Here is a 19,903-nt window from a genome sequence, read left to right as displayed (position 1 = left end):
GCCCTGACCACACATAGGGAGGAGCCCTGACCACACATAGGGAGGAGTCCCACCACACAGGGAGGAGCCCTGACCACACATGGGAACCCTGACCACTCAGAGGGAAGAGCCCCTCCACACATAGGGAGAAGCTCTGCCCACTCATAGGGAGAAAACCTTACCACTCATGGGGCATAGGGGAGGAAGATTGATCACAGACAGGGAGTAACCCCAATGACCCAGGAGGGGAGTCCTGACCACAGATGGGAAGGAGCCCCACCACATATTGAAGGAGTGCTAGCCGTAAGCCTAACTCCTAACCCTAACCCCAACAATATGTTTGGTTTCCTAAATATTTACATCAAAAAAGAAATAATTATAAAAGTTAAAACAAATAAAAGACATCAGACAAAGTAGGAGAGGTATTCTATGAAGAGTCAAGTCAGGAAACAGGACAGTCTGGGGGTTGAGAGTCACACAGAGGGTTTTGTTTGGTTGTTTTTGTTGTCGTTGCTCTTGCTGTTACAGTGGTTTTGAGACAGGGTCTCACTCTGTCGCCCAGGCTAGAGTGCAGTGGTGCCATCTGGGTCACTGCAACCTCCACCTCCCGAGTAGCTGGGACTACAGGTATGTGCCACCACACCGGGCTACTTTTTGTATTTTTAGCAGAGACGGGGTTTCACCATGTTGGCCAGGTGACCACCTGACCTCAGGTGATCCACCCACCTTAGCCTCCCAGAGTGCTGGGATTACAGGTGTGAGCCACTGTGCCTGGTCTTTTTGTTGTTTGTTTTTTCAAGGTTGAGTTTCGCTCTTGTTGCGCAGGCTGGAGTGCAATGGCATGATCTCGGCTCACCACAACCTCTGCCTCCTGGGTTCAAGTGATTGTCCTGCCTCAGCCTCCCAAGTAGCTGAAATTACAGGCACCTGCCACCACACACAGCTAATTCTGTATTTTTAATAGAGACGGGGTTTCTCCATGTTGGTCAGGCTGGTCTCGAACTCCCGACCTTAGGTGATCTGCCTGCCTCAGCCTCCCAAAGTACTGGGATTACAGGCACGAGCCAGCATGCCTGGCTGGTTTTGTTTGTTTGTTTTCAAAGATTTGTTGGGTGTGGGAGAATGGGAGAAGAGGGAAAATGAAAGAGGTGTTGTTGTGGAATGGGATCTCATGTAATGTCATCCAAGTGACCCAAATAAGCATGAGGGCTACTTTCCAGTTACATTTGGTTTCCTGGCCTCGGCCGGGGCACTGTAAGCCAGTCACGCGGCCCGTGGCTCGCCTGTGCATCCTGGAGCCCTGGGCTGCAGTATTACTGAATTCTGCCAAGAGAAGGCCACACATGTCTCATAGAAAAGGCAAGGCTATTCCCAGTGTCCGTCTCAGGGCGTTAGGAAAATAGAAAGGCCGGTGCTCCTTGGAGAGGGTGAAGTCTGCTGCTCCTTTGATCGAGATTGGAGCTTTCCGGTCTGTGGGCTTTGGTTCCTGAGGGCAACGGATTCTCTGCAAAGGCCCAGGAAGCCATGGATGTACTTTCCATGACTTGTCTGTCAAAGACTCAGGGTGAAGAGTTCCCTCAGGGGAGGAGAGGTGGGCGGCCAGATGGGGCAGGGCCACTGGCGCAGGAATTATCGTCAGTGCTCCAGTCTCCCTGTGGGATTGGTGTCCGTGTTATTATGAGCCAGCGAATGCTGAAAGCACACCTCAGCAGGAACCAACGAAGAGTCCGTTGTTTTTTGAACGAGAATCAGAATGAATCCAGTTCTGTGCCCCAAACAGAGATGGACAGACACCAGACATATGAAATGCATTCCGTGTCTCCGAGGGGAGAGAGGCTGAGCTGAGAGTGGGAAAGTTTTCCTGGAACAAGAGTTCCTTGAAGCGCGGATGCGCCCAGGGCCTAGAGATCGCAGGTGCACGTGCAGGCACCGTTCGTGCCCTGCTGCTGGAGCTGGGATGTTTGTCCCCTCCAATCCCAAATTCAACTCTGAATGTTGGAGGTGGGCCTAATGGGAGGGGTTTGGGTCCTAGGGGTACATCCCTCATGAATAGATTAGTGCTGAGGAGTGGAGGGAGTGAGCTCTCGCTCTGTTAGTTCCTGAGAGAGCTGGCTGTTAAAAAGAGACTAGGGACTCCCCTCCCCTCTGGCCATGTGGCCCCTTCCCCTTCCCCATGAGCAGGAGCAGCAGATGCCGGCACCATGCTTCCTGCACAGTCTGAGAACCTCTTTTCTAGAAACTACCCAGCCTCAGGTATTCCTTTACAGCAACACAGATGGACTAGACGCCTGCCTACCCACACGGCCGGGCAGAGGGGAGGATGCAGGCGTCTGTGAGGAGCTGCCGGGCGAGGCTTTACTGGGAGGTGCGTGGTCCTCCTTTCAGGTGAACTCAATCTGGACCTTGGGTCAACCCTTTCCTGGATGTGGTTAAAAATGAAAGATTATTGAAAAATGTGCTCAAGGATTACTGGATTTAAAGCAGCATCCACACCAGTGTAATGTGTGGAAGAAAAATACGGAACACAAGCATAAGGAGTTAAAGAGGAAAACAGAGTTGTGCGGTGTAAAGGGTTTGCATGCTGAGTAGTAACATCCGAATTCGGGGAATGAACTAGTGGGTCCCCTTCCCCACCCTCTGCCACGTGTGGGTCCCCTTCCCCGCCTTTCCCACAGGGGTGCCCTCTGCCACGTGTGGGTCCCCTTCCCCGCCTTTCCCACAGGGTGCCCTCTGCCACAGGTCTTGTGGTTCCTCCTGTCGAGGTGCGGTGTTGTATTTCAGCAACCTGCGCATCTCAATTTTGCCACAGACATGCTTTGGTCAAACGGAGTTAAGCAGGCGCTTGGAAAAGTGCTTGTTTCTCACAGCCCCCAGCTCAGGCTGTCCCAGGCCAGCCAGCAGCCCGATGGGGGAAGCTCAGCCCAACCAGAAGAACCCACAGGTCACGTCACCGACCCACAACTGCCTGAACTCAGTAAAGGCCTTTTGCCGGGTGAACCAGGGCTCCTCACTCTTCATAATGCAGCGTTCTTGTGGCAATAGATAAACGGTACGGAAGTGGTATCTAGTAATTAGAGGCTTCTCTAAAATACCAAAAACGTGGCGTGGTTTTGGGGAGCTGGTGGCTGGCAGCACTCACAGTGGAATGTGGAGAAATGAAGAGGAAACTGATAAAGGAGGTTGGGAAGATGGTGGCTTGGGGGATGAAGTGGCACAGAGTGTTGCTGGTGGAGACATGGAAGATACAAAATGTGTTTAATGAACATGAGAGACTTCGCAAGATGACTTCCAGGCTGAATGGCGAAGGCCAGCGGCTGCTTCTGGCTGAGGATAAGGCACCACAGAAAGGAGAGGAACTGGGAAGAGAAGATGCCCGTTTTCAGACAGTCTGCAGGGGACACACAGCAAAGAAGGGTGAGCAAACTCCGGAAGGCACTAAAGAGTAGACACTGGGCTCTGCGGGGCAGCTCCTCCCTGCAGCACGGCTCCACTCTGCTGTCGTGCAATGAAAACAGGCAGAGGCAACGTGTAAACAGACGGGCATGTATGTGCTCAAGGAAGAACGTAGGGACACTGAATGTTGAGTTTTAAATGATTTTCATGCTTTATGAAATATTCTTCTTTTGGGTTTTTCTCCCCCAACCATTTAAAAGTGTTGGCTGGGTGCACTGGCTCACTACAGGTAACCGTAGCACTTTGGGAGGCTGAGGCAGGAGGATCCCTTGAGCCCAGGAGTTTGAGACCAGTCTGGACAACACAGTGAGACCCCCATCTCTCCAAAAAATACAAAAATTAGCTGGGGGTGGTGGCACACGCCTATAGTCCCAGCTACTTAGGAGGCTGAAAAGTGGGAGGATTGCTTGAGCCTCAGAGTTTGAGGCTACAGTGAGCTGTGATCAGCCCCCTGCACACCAGCCTGAGACCCCATCTCAAAATATAAAATAAGATTTTAAAAATGAAAGCGTAAAAGCCATCCGAAGCTCAGACAACACAGAACCAAGCAATGGAGTGGATCTGACTCCTCGTCTGTAGTTTCCTGACAGGACCTGGGGTTTTCTGGGTTGGAAAATTAAACTGTGTCTGTTCTCAAGTCTTTCTAGCTAACAAACTATTCTCAAGATAAAACAAAGCCTAGGGGCACAGAGAACATTAAGCGAGACATGGCTCAGAATAAAGGCCCACTGAGCATGTGGCTGTGGGCACCTGTGCCAAGTCCTGGGAAGAATTAAGAAAGTGCCTGGTAGGCACTCTCTGCTGGATGACAGTGACTCTAGGTGCCCTCAGGGTGCTGCTCCTCAACAGCCTAGCACACCCAAAGAGGCGGCAAAGACATTTAGGAAGTGTTACCTCAAAAAGGATGGTGGTGTGGTTTTTGGTGCACTGAGGATGTCAGAAGACATAGGAATCTGAGATCTGCACTTGGAAAACCACCGCCCATCTGAACTCCAAGATGTTCACAATGTCAAAAGGCCGCTAAGCCCTCAAGAAAGTCTGAGAAAGTTGCTCAAATGCAATATATTTAAAAAGACTTTCAAAAAAAACCCTATTTTTCAGTTGCATACTTTTTTTTTTTTTTGAGATAGGGTCTTGCTCTGGTTACATACACTTTTTTTTTAGACAGGGTCTTGCTCTGTTTCCCAGGCTGGAATGCAGTGGGGAGATTATGGCTCACTGCAGCCTGGACCTCCTGAGCTCAACCATCCTCCTGCCTCAGCCTCCCAAGTAGCTGGGACTACAGGTATGCACCTCAATGCCTGGCTAATTATTTTATTTTATTCCATTTTTTGTAGAGATGGGGTCTCACTATACTGTCCAGGCTGGTCTCAAACTCCTGATCTCAAGCACTCTTCCCACCTCCGCATCACACAGTGCTGGGATTGCAGGCTTGAGCCGCTGCACCTGTCTCAGTTGCATACATTAAGCAGAGATGTGTTTTATTATTCAAGCATTCAGGCAACATTGACTTCCTTAGGGCTGGCAAAAAAGAAGCATAAAAATGCAAAACATTGTTGGCTGAACCTGAGCGTACCCACGTTACCTCACATGGACCAGTTTGTGCTGCCAGAACACTTATTCCTTGGCATTAAAATGGAGTAGTAGAGCCAAGCACAGTGGCTCATGTCTGTAATCCTAACACTTTGGGAGGCCAAGGCAGGTGAATCACATGATCCCAGGAGTTCAAGACCAGCCTGGGCAACATAGGAAAGCCCGAGCTCAATTTTGAAAAATAAAATAAAGAATTCTATTTTAAAAAAGAAACACATATATCACATGTATTTACAATTATCATAGACATGCAAATTGGTGAATACTACAAAGAAATGAGTTTTCACATTATTATGGCCAAAACATCCGTCTAACTTGCTCAAAGCAAACAAAACTTAAAGCTGAGTATGTAAGTCCTGTAGCTTAAGACATTGTGACAAACAGACAGAATGAACATTTTTGAAAGCCTGCTTATGAAGTACCCAAGGAGACGAATGCAGAAGAAAGGATGTCTCAGGGAATGGACCAAGAGCCATGGAGAACAATGGGTCAACAGAAGCCTTCGCAGGCATTTTGTAGAAATGAAGGGGCTGACTCCAAACACAGGTGGAAGTGCAGAGACTCCAGAGTGCCCGTGCTGGCTCTGACTACCAGGCTACAACACTCACCTGCAGCAGCGATGCTCATTAGAGGGCCGCGGGCAGCGCCAAAACCCAGGGGACCACGCACAGGCTCACAGCAGGCGTGAACCACCGCTCAGGGCCAACAGGGGCTGGAGCAAGTGGACACCGAAACTTGGCCTTTTCCTCACGCCATATGCAAAAGTTAATTTCAGATAGATCTTGTGCCTAAATGTAAACATTAAATTCAGAACCCTTCTAGAATAGATGTTGAAAACTACCTTTGTAAACTTACAATAGGCAAATCTGTATAAACAGGATATAAAGGACCCTACGTGTCAAACCAAAATATTAATATAATAATAAATTGGACTTCACCAAAATTAAAAACTTTTTCCCATCAAAAGACACTACTAAGAAAATTAAAAGCTGGCCAGGTGCAGTGGCTCACGAATGTCATCCCAACACTTTGGGAGGCTGAGGTGGGAGGAACACTTGAGGTCAAAGGTTTGAAACCAGCCTGGGAAACAGAGCAAGACCCCATCTCTAAAAAAGAAAATTACACAACAAGCCACAGTCTGGTAGAAAATATTTGCGATGCATATCAAAGTACCTGTATCCAGAGTATATAAAGAACTCCTACAAGGCAGCAAACCTCAAGCAGGGGCCATGACACATGAGTAGCATAACTGAAATGAAAAAGACAGACACTACCATGTGTCAGCAGAGAGGTGCAGCAGCTAGCGCTCTGCTGCGTAGCTCACGGGATTGAACAATGGCATGGCCACTTTAGAAACGCGTTTGGCAGTTTCTAATAAAGTGAAATTTATCCCTACACCACAGCCAACAGATTCCACTACCAAGCACAGACCCAAGATAAACAAGTACATCTATTCCCCCAAAAGACTTGCACAGTCACCTTTGTTGCAGACCTAAGTCTCATGACCCAGACACTGATGGCAGCCCAGGTGTCAAACAGCAGGACTACGGACAGAAGAAACTTTGCTGGGTGCAGGTGCTCAGAGAGCACACAACAGGAAAAGAAGAACGAGCTGCTGATATGGAAACAACACGAATGAATCTCAAAAGCAGTAGTGATTGAAAGAAGCTGGGCACAGAGGAATCCATGCTGTACGATTTCATTAACGAAGTTTAAGAACAGGAAAAACTACTAAATGATGACAAATTCAGAATAGTGGTTACCTTGGAAAGGAGGCTTTATCGCCTGGGAGAGTGGAAGTTTTCTCTGGTGAGGGAAATGTCCTCTATCTTGGAGGGTGATGGTGACGGAACGGGACTATTTGTGTGTAAAAACTATCCAGGCATGCCTGTAGTCCCAGCTCCTCTGAAGGCTGAGGCAGGAGGATTCCTTAAGCCCGAGAGTTAGAGGGGGCAGTGAGCTATGACTGCCACTGCACTGCAGCCTGGGTGACAGAGCAAGACCCTGTCACTAAAAGAATAAAATAAGATTATATAAATAAAATGTTTGTCTACACTGAAATATTTATGGATGAAATATAATAGTGTCTGGAATTTGCTTTAAAAATTCCTTGTAACTCCAATGTCACCAGAAATAAAATTTTAAAAAATGAAAAAAGAATATGTTAAAATAATTAAGCTGTATACTTAATATTGTGGATTTTACAGTTTGTAAACTATGTCTCAAACTTGACCTGTGACTTATAAAAATTTCCACACTAATGACAGCAAGACACATATTCTTTCCAAACACACATGGATCATTTACCAGGACAGACTGTATGCTAGGCCATAGTACGTCTCTATAAGTTCAAAAGGTATAAAATTATACCAAGTATTTTTTTCTGAGCATAAGGGCATTAAAACTGAAATTAACAATAGAAAGAAATTTTATTTGGAATTCACCAAATACTTTAAATAAGAAACTTTAGAGAAAAAATTATGAGAGAAATTAGATAATATCCTCAACTAAATGAAAACAAAAACACAGTATACCAAAATTTGTGGGAAGCATTTAAAACAGTGCACAGAAGGAAATTTATAGCTTTAAATGCTTATATCAGAAAAAGAAGAAAGGTCACAAACCACTCAAAATCTCTACCTTAGGAAACTAGAAAAGGAACAATTAAATTCAAAGCAATTAGAAGGAAAAAAATAATAAGGATGAGAGTGGAAATCAATGAAATAGAAAACAGAAAAGCAATATGGAAAATCAGTGACCAAAACTCAGTTATTTGAAAAGGCAGCCAGAACTGATAAACCTTTGGTTACAGTGACCAAGATGAAAACAGAGAGAATGCAAATTACCAAAATCAGGAAAGATGAAATATTACTACTATCCTTTTAGAAATTAAAATCAATGATGAGACTATTATGAACAACTGTGTGCTATAATGTTAGGCACTTTAAGACCAGGTGCAGTGGCTCACACCTGTAATCCCAGCACTCTGGGAGGCTGAGGAGGGCAGATCACCTGAGGTCAAGAGTTTGAGAGCAGCCCAGCTAACCAGTGGGAGGGGGGGTCCTGTGTCAGGAGGAATGGAATCAGGGAGCCACTTACAGACACAATCTGGCTGCTTCTCGGTAGTGCAGCTGTGTTGCGTTGTGGAGGACCCTTCCTCCCCAGACTGTCTGACTCTCCAGAGCCAGCAGGCTGGAACAGCTGAGCTGACTGAACTGCAGAGATGGCACTGCTCCTCTCCCTGGGGAACTGGTCCTTCTCATGCAGACTCCAGCCTATCACAACTGGCAGGCTGGAATTCCAAGCCAGTGTGTCTTAACTTATGAGGTGCCATAGAAGTGGGGCTCACGAAATGATGCTGCTTGGCTCCCTGGATTCAAGTCTTGGTAAAGGGTTCAATTCAACAAGAAGAGCTAACTATCCTAAATATATATGCACCTGATACAGGAGCATCCAGAATCATAAAGCAAGTTATTAGAAACCTACAAAGAGACTTAGGCTCCCAGACAGTAATAGTGGGATACTTTAACACTCCACTGACAATATTAGACAGATCATCGAGACAAAAAATTAATAAAGATATTCAGGATCTGAACTCGGCTGTGGATCAAATGGCCTTAATAAATACTTACAGAACTCTCCACTCCAAAACAACAGAATATACATTCTTGACATCGCTGCATGGCATTTACTCCAGAATTGACCACATATCAAAAGTAAAACACTCTTTAGCAAATGCAAAAGAACTGAAAACATAACAAACAGTCCCTTAGACCACAGTGTAATCAAATTAGAACACAAGATTAAGAAACTCACTCAAAACCACACAACTACATGGAAATTGAACAACCTGCTCTTGAATGACTCTTAGGTAAATAAGAAATTAAGGCAGAAATCAAGAAGTTCTTTGAAACTCATGAGAACAAAGAGACAACATATCAGAATCTCTGAGATAGAGCAGTGCTAACAGAGAAATTTATAGCATTAAATGGCCACATCATTAAGCTAGAAAGATCTGAAGTTAAGAACCTAACACCTCAACTAAAAGAACTAGAGAACCAAGAGCAAACAAACCCCAAAGCTAGCAGAAGACAAGAAATAACCAAGATCAAAGCTGAACTGAATGAGATAGAGATATGAAAAACCCTTTAAAAAAATCAATGAATCTGGGAGCTGGTTTTCTTAAAAAATTTAATAAAATAGATGGATCACTAGCTAGACTAATAAAGAAGAAACGAGAGAAGAATCAAATAAACACAATCAGAAATGATAAGGGAGATACCACCATGACCCCACAGAAATACAAACAACCATCAGAGAATACTGTAAACACTTCTATGCACATAAACTAAAAAAATCTAAAAAATAAACTAAAAAACTGGAAAATAAACTCCTGAACGCAAACATGCTCCCAAGACTGAACTAAGAAGAAATTGAAACCCTGAACAGACCAATAACAAGTTCTGAAACTGAGGCAGTAATAAATAGCCTACCCACCAGAAAAAGCCTGGGACGTGATGGACTGACAGTTGAATTCTACCAGAGGTACAAAGAAGAGCTGGTTCCATTTCTACTGAAACCATTACAAAAAAATTGAAAAGGAGGAACTTCTCCCTAATTCATTCTATGAGGCCAGCATCATCCTGATACCAAAACCTGGCAGAGATAATACAACAATCACAACAAAACTTCAGGTCAATATACTTGATGAACATCGACGCAAAAATCCTCAACAATACACTGGCAAACCAAATCCAGCAAGCACATCAAAAAGCTTATCCACCACAATAAGTTGGCTTCATCCCTGAAATGCAAGGGTGAATCAACATACACGAATTGATAAATGTAATTCAACACAAAAACAGAACCAAAGACAAAAACCACATGATTATCTCAATAAATGCAGAAAAGGCCTTCAATAAAATTCAACATCCTTTCATGTTAAAAACTCTAAGTAAACTAGGTATTGATGGAACATACCTCAAAATAATAAGAGCCATATATGACAAACCCACAGCCAATATCTTATTGAATGGGCAAAAGCTGGAGGCGTTGCCCTTGAAAACCAGCACAAGAGGATGCCCTCTCTCTCACCACTTTTTTTTTTCTTTTTTTTTTTTGAGGTGGAGTCTCACTGTGTCACTCAGGCTGGAGTGCAGTAGTGCAATCTCGGCTGACTGCAACCTCTGCCTCCTGAGTTCAAGCGATTCTCGTGTCTCAGCCTCCCGAGTAGCTGGGACTACAGATGTGCGCCACCATGCCCAGCTACTTTTTTTGTATTTTCAGTAGAGACAGGGTTCCACCGCGTTGGCCAGGCTGGTCTCAAATTCCTGACCTCAGGTGATCTGCCTGCCTCGACCTCTCAAAGTGTTGGGATTACAGGCATGAGCCACGGCGCCTGGCCTAACCACTTCTATTAAACATAGTATTGGATGTTCCGGCCAGGGCAATTAATCAAGAGAAAGAAATCAAGGGTATTCAAGTAGTAAGAGAGGAAGTCAAATTATCTTTGTTTGCAGATGATACAACCCTATATCTAGAAAACCCCATTGTCTCAATCCAAAAGCTTCTTAAGCTGGTAAGCAACTTCACCAAAGTCTCAGGATACAAAATCAACGTGCAAAACTTGCTAGCATTCCTATACACCAACAACAGGCAAGCAGAGAGCGAACTAATGAATTTGAATGGGAATTCTGAATTCCCATTCATAATTGCTACAAAAAGAATAAAATACCTAGGAATACAGCTAACAAGGGAAGTGAAGGACCCCTTCAAGGAGAACTATAAACCACTGCTCAAAGAAATCAGAGGGGAGACAGACAAACGGAGAAACATTCCATGCTCATGGACAGGAGGAATCAATATTGTGAAAATGACCGCACTGCCCAAAGTAATTTATAGATTCAATACTATTCCCATTAAACTACCATTGACATTCTTCACAGAATTAGAAGAAAACTGTTTAAAAATTCACATAAAATGAAAAATAAAGCCTGAATACCCCAGACAATTCTAAGCAAAAAGAATGAAGTTGGAGGCACCACACTATCCAACTTCAAACCATACTATAAGGCTACAGTAACCAGTATAGCATGGTACCAGTACAATAACAGACACATAGACCAATGGAACAGGATAGAAACTCATAAGTAAGACTGCACACCTATAACCATATCTTTAACAAACCTGACAAAAACAAGCAATGGGGAAAGGATTTCCTATTTAATAAATGGTACTGGGAGAACTGGCTAGACATATGCAGAAAGTTGAAACTGGACCCCTTCCTTACACCATATACAAAAATTAACTTAAGATGGATTAAATACTTAAATGTAAAACCCGTAACTATAAAAACCCTAGAAGAAAATACCATTCAGGGCATAGGCATGGGCAAAGATTTCGTGACAAAAACACCAAAGCAATTGCAACAAAAGCAAGAATTGACAAACAGGATCTAATCAAACTAAAGAGCTTCTGCATAGCAAAAGAAACTATCATCAGAGTGAACAGAAAACCAACAGAATGGAAGAAAATTTTTGCAATCTATCCATCTGACAAAGGTCTGATATCCAGGATTTACAAGGAACTCAAGCAAATTTACAATAAAAAACCAAACAACCCCATTAAAAAGTAGCAAAGGACATGAACAGACACTTCTCAAAAGAAGACATACATGCAATCAACAAACACGAAAAAAAACTCGTCACTGATCATTAGAGAAACGCAAATCAAAACCACAGTGAGATACTATCTCACACCAGTCAGAATGGCTATTACTAAAAAGTCAAGAAACAACACATGCTGGTGAGGTTGTGGGAACAAAGGAACACTTTTACCCTCTTGGTAGAAGTGTAAATTAGTTAAACCATTGTGGGAGACAGTGTGGCAAGTCCTCAGAAATCTGGAGGCAGAAATACCATCTGACTCAGCAATCTCATTACTGGGTATATTCCCAAAGTAACATAAATCATTCTATTATAAAGATGCATGCACACATATGTTCACTGCCGCACTATTCACAATGGCAAAGACATGGAATCAACCTAAATGCCTATCAATGATAGACTGGATTTTTAAAATGTGGTACATATATACTATGGAATACTATGGAGCTATGAAAAAATGAAATCATGTCCTTTGCAGGGACATAGAGGGAGTTGAAAGCCATTATCCTCAACAAACTAACACAGGAACAGAAAACCAAACACCACGTGTTCTGACTCATAAGTGGGAGCTGAATAAAGAGAATACATGGACACAGGAAAGGGGAAAACAACACACATTGGGGCCTGTTGTGGGGGATGGAGGGAGGAAGAGCATTAGGAAGAATAGCTAATGGATGCTGGGCTGAATACCTAGATGATGGGATAATTTGTGTAACAAACCACCATGACACATGTTTACCTATGTAACAAACCTGCACAACCTGCACAGGTACCCCTGAGCTTAAAATAAAAGTTAAAGAATAAAAAAGAAAATTAGTACAACCTCTATTGAAAACTATATAGAGATCTCTTAAGGAACTAAAAATAGACTACCATTCAATCCAGCAGTCCTGCCACTGGGTATTTATCCAAAGGAAAATAAATCACTATACAAAAAAGTACCTGCAGTCATATGTTTATTGAAGCACTATTTGCAATAGCAAAGATACGACTATTAGTCTGTTTTGCATAGCTATAAAGGATAATTGAGGCTGGGGAATTTATAAGGAAAAGAGGTTTATTTTGGCTCACAGTTCTGCAGACTGTTCAAGAAGTATAGTGCAAGCATCTGCCTGTGGTGAAGACCTCAGGAAGCTTACAATCAGGGCAGAAGGTGAAAGGGGAGCTGGCATGTCATATGATGCAAGAGTAGGCAAGAGAGATGCTAGGCTCTTTTAAACATTAGTCCAGCTTTTGCATGAACCAAATGGAGCAAGAATTCACTCATTACTGCACAGGTGGCACCAAGCCATTCACAAGGGATCTACCCCTATGATCCAAACATCTTCTACTGGCCTCACCTCAAACACTGGGGAGCACATTTTAACATGAGATTTGGATGGAACAAACATCCAAACCATGTCAATATAGAACCAACCTTTGAACCCACCTAGAAACAGCATGCAAAAAAAAAGAAAGAAAAAATAGAATCACACTAAGTGCCCATCAACAAATGATTGGATAAAGAAAATGTGGTGTGTTTGTGTACATATATTATTTTATATTATATGCATAGATAATATATATCACTCACACCATGGAATACTACTCAGCCATAAAAAAGAATAAAATCATGTCTTTTGCAGCAACATAGATAAAACTGGAGGCCATTATCTTCCGTGAAATAATTCAGAAAGTCAAATAATGCTTGTTTTCACTTAAGAGTGGGAGCTAAATAAAGTGCACACATAAACACAGAAAGTAAAATAATATGCATTGGAGACTCAGCAAGGTAGGGGGATGGAAGGCGATGAGGGATGAGAAATTACGTATTGGGTAAAATGTTCACTATTTGGGTGATGGTTACACTAAAAGCTCAGACCTCACCCCTATGCAATATATCCATGTAACAACCCTGCACTTGTACCTCCTAAATCTATAAAAATAAAAAATATGTAATTTGAAAAGTAAGTAAATTTGAAAAGATTTTTAGAAAAAGCACCTCTGTACTTGAGGGAATTTAGACGGGCATGAACATGCCCAGGGTAAGACACATGCACATAAGTAAACCCGAGAAGACCAAAACTTTCATCTCAAGCTGATCCCTAGGCTTGGTGCAAGCATGGCTACGTATTGAAAAAGTGCCTTGGCACAGAGCTAACCTGCAAAGATCATAAGAATAATTTTTTAGGTTGATTAGTTTTTAGCTCCTGGCATTCAAGAAAGTATCTGTCAAAACAGTAGCTAACAGAAACAGAGAAACTAAGAAGCTAAGAAACAGAGACTTCAGTGACCACACATGAGAAAGAATTTTTCCCAAAATACTTTGGGAAAAATCATCAAACAGACTATTACAGCTTTCAACAATCAAAAAACCACAGAAAAACCTGAGTTTGGAGAGAATCTTATTTCCAGTGTTAAGACATTATTATAATCAATACTTAGCCACATAAAATATTCATTATATATTCAAAAGTTTAAAACCCAATACTCCTGTTTTCAATAATAGTAATAATAACAACAAAAATCACAAAAAAACTATGGCCTACTCAAGAGAACAAAATACATAGACAGAAACTATCCTTAAAGAAGTCTAGACAAAGACTTCAAACAAGTTTATTAATTATACTCAAAGAGCTAAGGGAAAATATAGACAAGGAATTAAGGAAAATGATACATGAACAAAATCATACTATTTATTAGTAAATAGAAATTATCAAAATAACCAAACAGAATATTTGGCATTAAAATGTCAAATAATTGCCAGGCGCGGTGGCTCATGCCTGTAATCCTAGCACTTTGGGAGGCCGAAGTAGGTGGATCACCTGAGGTCAGGAGTTCAAGACCAGCCGGGCCATCATGGTGAAACTGCATCCTTAAAAAAAAAATGTCAAATAATTAAAATGGAAACTTCACTAGAGGCCAGGTACGGTGGCTCATGCCTATAATCCCAGCACTTTGAGACACCAAGGCGGGAGGATCACCTGAGGCCAGGAATTTGAGACCAGCCTAGCAACATGGTGAAACCCCAACTCTACTAAAAATACAAAAATTTGCCAGACGTGGCGACGTAAACTTGTAATCCTAGCTACTCAGGAGGCTGAGGCAGGAGAATCACTTGAACCCTGGAGGTGGAGGTTACAGTGAGCCAAGTTTGCACCACTGCACTCCAGTCTGGGTGACAGAGCAAGACTTTGTCTTAAAAAAAGAAAAAGAAAAAGAAAACTTCACTAGAGGGGCAAAGCAGACAATTTGAGCAAGTACAAAAGAGCATAGGTGAACTTGAAGATAGGACAATTTAAATTATAAAATCTAAGGAGTAGAAAGGAAAACGATGAAGGAAAGTAAAGAGAGCCTAAGAGACTCCTAGGACACCATCAAATGAACCATATATGTATTATGGTATTTTCAGAAGGAAAAGAGAGATAGAATGAGGTAGAAAAAATATTTGAAGAAATAATGGTCCAAAACTTCCCAATCTGCTGAAAGGTTTAAATCTACAAATTCAAGTTGAAAAAACTCCAAGTATTATAAACTCAACCCCCAACAAGACACATTATGACCAAATTGTCAAAAACTAAAGGCAATAAGAGAATCTTGAAATGAGCACGAGAGAAGTGTCTAGTCACATACAAACATCCTCGATAAGATGAATAGCCAATTTCTTATAACAAACTAAGGAGAAGACAGTGTTATGGTGTACTTACAGTGCTGAAAGAAAAAACAACCTTTCAACCAAGAGTCCTGTATCTGGCAACACCATCCTTCAGAAATGAGGGAGAAATTAAGACGTTCACCAATACATAAGAAGTCTGCACTACTAGATCTTCCACAGAGGAAATGCTAACGGGAGCACTTCACATTGAAACGGAAGGGTACAAAACAGTAACTCAAAGCCATATGACAAGTAAAGGTAAATGTATGGGCAAATATAAAAACCATTATTGCCTTTTTAGTTTTTAATTCCACTTTTTATTTGCCACAGGATTCAAAAGACAAATGCATAAAAATGATTATAAATTTGTGAAATAACTTATCTCACAAATGAGATAACTTGGATGAGATAGACAAATTTCTATAAATGTACAAATTATCAAAACTTACAAAGAAAAAATAGGAGATCTTTGTAGACCTATAACAAGTAAGGAGATTGATTCAATAATAAGAATCTTCCAACAAAGAAAAGTACAGAACCAGGTGGTTTCACTGGTAAATTCTACCAAATATTTAAAGAAGAATTAACATCAATCTTTATCACATTCCTCCAAAAAATAGAAGAGAAAGCAACACTTCATGATTCATTCTATGAGGCCAGCATTAGTCTAATGCCAAAGCCAAAGATATCATAAGAAAATAAAACTACAGATCATACCTTTAAGAATATAGGCCGGGCACGGTGGCTCACGCTTGTAATCCCACCACTTTGGGAGGCCGAGGTGGGTGGATCACGAGGTCAAGAGATCGAGACCATCCTGGTCAACATGGTGAAACCCCGTCTCTACCAAAAATACAAAAAATCAGCTGGGCCTGGTGGCGCGTGCCTGGAATCCCAGCTACTCAGGAGGCTGAGGCAGGAGAATTGCCTGAACCCAGGAGGCGGAGGTTGCGGTGAGCCGAGATCGTGCCATTGCACTCCAGCCTGGGTAACAAGAGTGAAACTCCGTCTCGAAAAAAAAAAAAAAAGAATATAGATGTAAAAACTCTTAGCAAAATATTAGCAAACTATGTCCAACAGCATATAAAGCCATGACAAAGTGAGATTTATCCAAGGAATACAAGTGTAATTCAACATAAGAACATCAATCAATGTAATATACCACGTTAATAGAACCAAAAAAAAAAAAAAAAAAAAAAAAAAAAATAACACCTTAAAAAAACCAAAAAAAAAAAAAAAAAAAAGACAACATATGATCATCTCAATTCATCTAGAAAAACTTCAACATTAAGGATGTTTATTTAAAAACAGATCACTAACATCATATTCAATGGTTAAAGACTGAAAGCTTTTCCCCTAAGATCAGGAACAAAACAAGGATGCCTGCTTCAATCACTGATATTTAATTTGTACTAGAATTTCTAGACAGATAACTTTGACAAGAAAAAGAAATAAGAGTCATCAAAATTGGAAACAGAAGTAAAACTGTCTCTATTCATAGATGACATGATCCTATACATAGAAAATCCCAACAAATCATTTAAAAAAAGAAAAGTGAAACTACTACATATAGTAAACAAACTTAGCAAAGTTTCAGAGTATAAGGCCAACACATAAAAAATCAGTTGTGTTTCTATACACCCCCCAGTGAACAATCTAAAAAAGATAGTTATAAAAGCAATTTCATTTACAATAGCATCTAAAATAATAACAAACTTTGGAAATAAATTTAATGAAGGAAGAGAAAAACTTGTATACTGAAATCTACAAATCATTGCTGAAAGAAATTATAGACTCAAATAAATGAAAATACATTCCATGTTCATGGATAGGCAGATTTAATATTGTTAAAATGTCAGCATTACTCAAAATGGTCTGAATATTAAATGCAATTCCTGTCAAATTCTAATAGCCTTTTTTGTAGATATGAAAATTTTTGTCCTGTATTATTGGATATAGAAAAAAAATCAAAATAGGGAGCACATAGTTTTGAGAAATGAATAACAAATATACAAAAATTCAAACCCTGTAACATGACCAAAGGAGACTTTGTAAGACAAGTTATAATCTTCAATTTATTCATAGAAAAAGTATAAAATGTTGAATATCTTTTGTATTTTCAATTCAAAAAATTAGAAAAGTTTGGTTAAGCAAACTTAAAGAATATAAAAATTTTAATGAATGAGTAGATGGCTACAGGAACAAATAGCAAAGCACCCAACATATAAAGTCCCATGCACCACTCTCTCCCTGCATACACAAATGCAAAATCTGTAGCAGGTGGTTTTATGTAAAAAAATACAATAGAATAGACAAGTTTGGAAACTATGATCAGGAATGAAGAAAGATCAGAAAAATAATAGAGTACATGAATTACATTACACAGTATCATTATATTCAAAATCCGGAATAAAATGAACAACTTTCTAGAAAAATATAATCCATCAAAATTGACCTAAGAATAAATGTAAAAATTGGAATGAACCAGTAGCCATAACAGAAAGTGAGATAGTAGTAATCATTTATTCCCGCAAAAGGTACCAGAATCAGAGTGTTTTATGGCCACATCAAACCTTCAAGACGTAGCTAATCTTTAGTTTAATAGAAACTATTCCAGAGAATACAAATAGATGGAAAGTTTTGACTCATTCTACGAAGTCAGCCATACACTGATGCCAAACAAAGACGAAATCAGCTAAGAGAAAACACTGTTGGCCAGGTTTTGGTGCATGCAGTCTTGGCTCACTGCAGCCTTGACCTTCTGGGCTCAAGCAATCTTTCCACCTTAACCTCCTGAGAAGCTGGGACTACAGGAACATGCCATCAACCCCAGCGAATTCAGCATTTTTTGTACAGACAGGGTCTCACTGTGTTGCCCAGGCTGGTCTCAAACTCCTGGGCTCAAGCGATCCTCCCATCTCAGCCCCACAAAGGGCTGGGATTTACAGGTGTGAGCCACAGTGCCCAGCTTAAATGCCTATTCTTGGCATCAATAGATTGAAAGAGCAAAACTATATGATCCTCTCAAGAGTTAACACAAGTATTTCGATAAAATCAATAATTATCTACAATTTTTTTAATCAGGTAATTCAGCTATAAAAGGTAACTTTCTTAATCTGGTGTGACATATAAACTTGAAATCTCCAGGCCAGGCCACAAATGCTATAGTGAAGTGTTAGAAGCGTTTCCAATTAAAGCAACACCAAGAAAAGATCTGGCATCATCTCTACCGGAGGTTCCAACCATTGTAAGAAGACAAGAAAAATAAATAAAAGATAAAATATGGGAGGAGAGTAATAAAATAGTCTTAATTAGAAGAAAACATTATATTTTATCTAGAGCTGTCAAAATAATCAGTTGATAAACTACTAACAATGAGTTCCATAAGATGACTGGATGTAAGATCAATATGCAAAAATCAATAGCTGTGACTGATTAGCAAATGCAATTATAAAAGTCTGTTTTGAATAGCCCTAAATATTGAAGAGTGCCCTGGTATAAATCTAGAAAGAATGCACAGGCCTTTGTGGAGAGAAGTTTAATAACGAATGGTTTTTAAATGAGCTAAAAGAGATTTCTAAGTTCAATTTACAATCTTAAGGAAAGCCATGCTTTTAAATTTGTGCTCGTGATATACTGCATACCAACTTCACATCAAAGCAGCTGTATTTTTCTGCATACAACAAACCCAATCAGAAATAAAACAACACAACATCCACACTGACAAACAAATAAATGTAGACTGACGAGTAGGGACTCCAGTCCCCAAACACCTGGACCCCCTGAGCTGGCAGACCACTTTCTTCCCTGTGGTGGAATGGAAGCCTTCACCCTGCCCACAAAGCCCTGCACTGTATTCCTACCTTGTTGTGAGACTAGTCCCCATCCTGTAGCCCAGCAATTGGCACTGGTAAGGTCCAGATCTGGAGGTGGAAGGCAGACCGGGAGCACGGAGTCAGAAAACGCAATGCGGCTCTTCAGCTGCACCAGCGCCACGTCGCCTCCGATGGGGTGGTCCACCTCATACGAGGGATGCAGGATCACCCGTTCCACCTCATACCACTGGGTGTGGTTGCCGGCCACCCTGAGGTTCACAAGGCCTACGTACATGTCATAGATTTTGATGTTCTTGTCCCTGCGTGGGTGAGAACAGAGGAACAATGCCCGCTGCCTCCTGTGTGGTCAGCCCACAGGCCTGGGGAGGCCAAGCACAGGAGGCTGGCGCCTACTTAGTGGGACCGGAAAGCCAGCTTCTTCCGGCAGCACAGTCGGGACCTACCTGGCTGTCTGGCAGAGGTGCCTCCTGAGTCGACTTGGCCCATGGAGGCTCTGGAGACCAAAGTCTGTGCACGGCCAGCAGCTGTACAGGCCAGCAGCCCAGGCCTGCGAGACCTGCTCTCATTCTTACCGACAGCCTGGCTGCTCACATCCCTGTGGAGGCCACATGGCCACAGGAGAGCCGTGCCTGCTGTGCCGGGCAGCTGCGGTGAGCCGGCTGCTGGAGGAGCCACCAGGAAGACCAGGTGCTTGGAGACCAGCCTCTCTCACGGGGACCTGGCTGTGCACTTGGGGGACCAGC

General features: G+C 41.8%; 1 protein-coding gene across 1 annotated transcript in view; it reads right to left on the bottom strand.

The window, feature by feature from the left end:
- Window positions 1-19,903, bottom strand: part of PRSS38 (serine protease 38) — a 22,929-nt gene that overhangs the window by 1,301 nt on the left and 1,725 nt on the right. The window contains exon 3 of the mRNA XM_032242092.1: window positions 19,188-19,459. Coding sequence (XP_032097983.1) covers window positions 19,188-19,459 — 272 coding nt within the window. The remainder of the gene's footprint in view (window positions 1-19,187; window positions 19,460-19,903) is intronic.

Source organism: Sapajus apella, unplaced genomic scaffold (genome assembly GCF_009761245.1).
Source record: "Sapajus apella isolate SASKATOON/1434 unplaced genomic scaffold, GSC_monkey_1.0 scaffold49, whole genome shotgun sequence".
NCBI lineage: Eukaryota > Metazoa > Chordata > Mammalia > Primates > Cebidae > Sapajus > Sapajus apella.
Note: the sequence above shows the minus strand (reverse complement) of the source record. Positions and strands in the feature narration are given on the sequence as shown.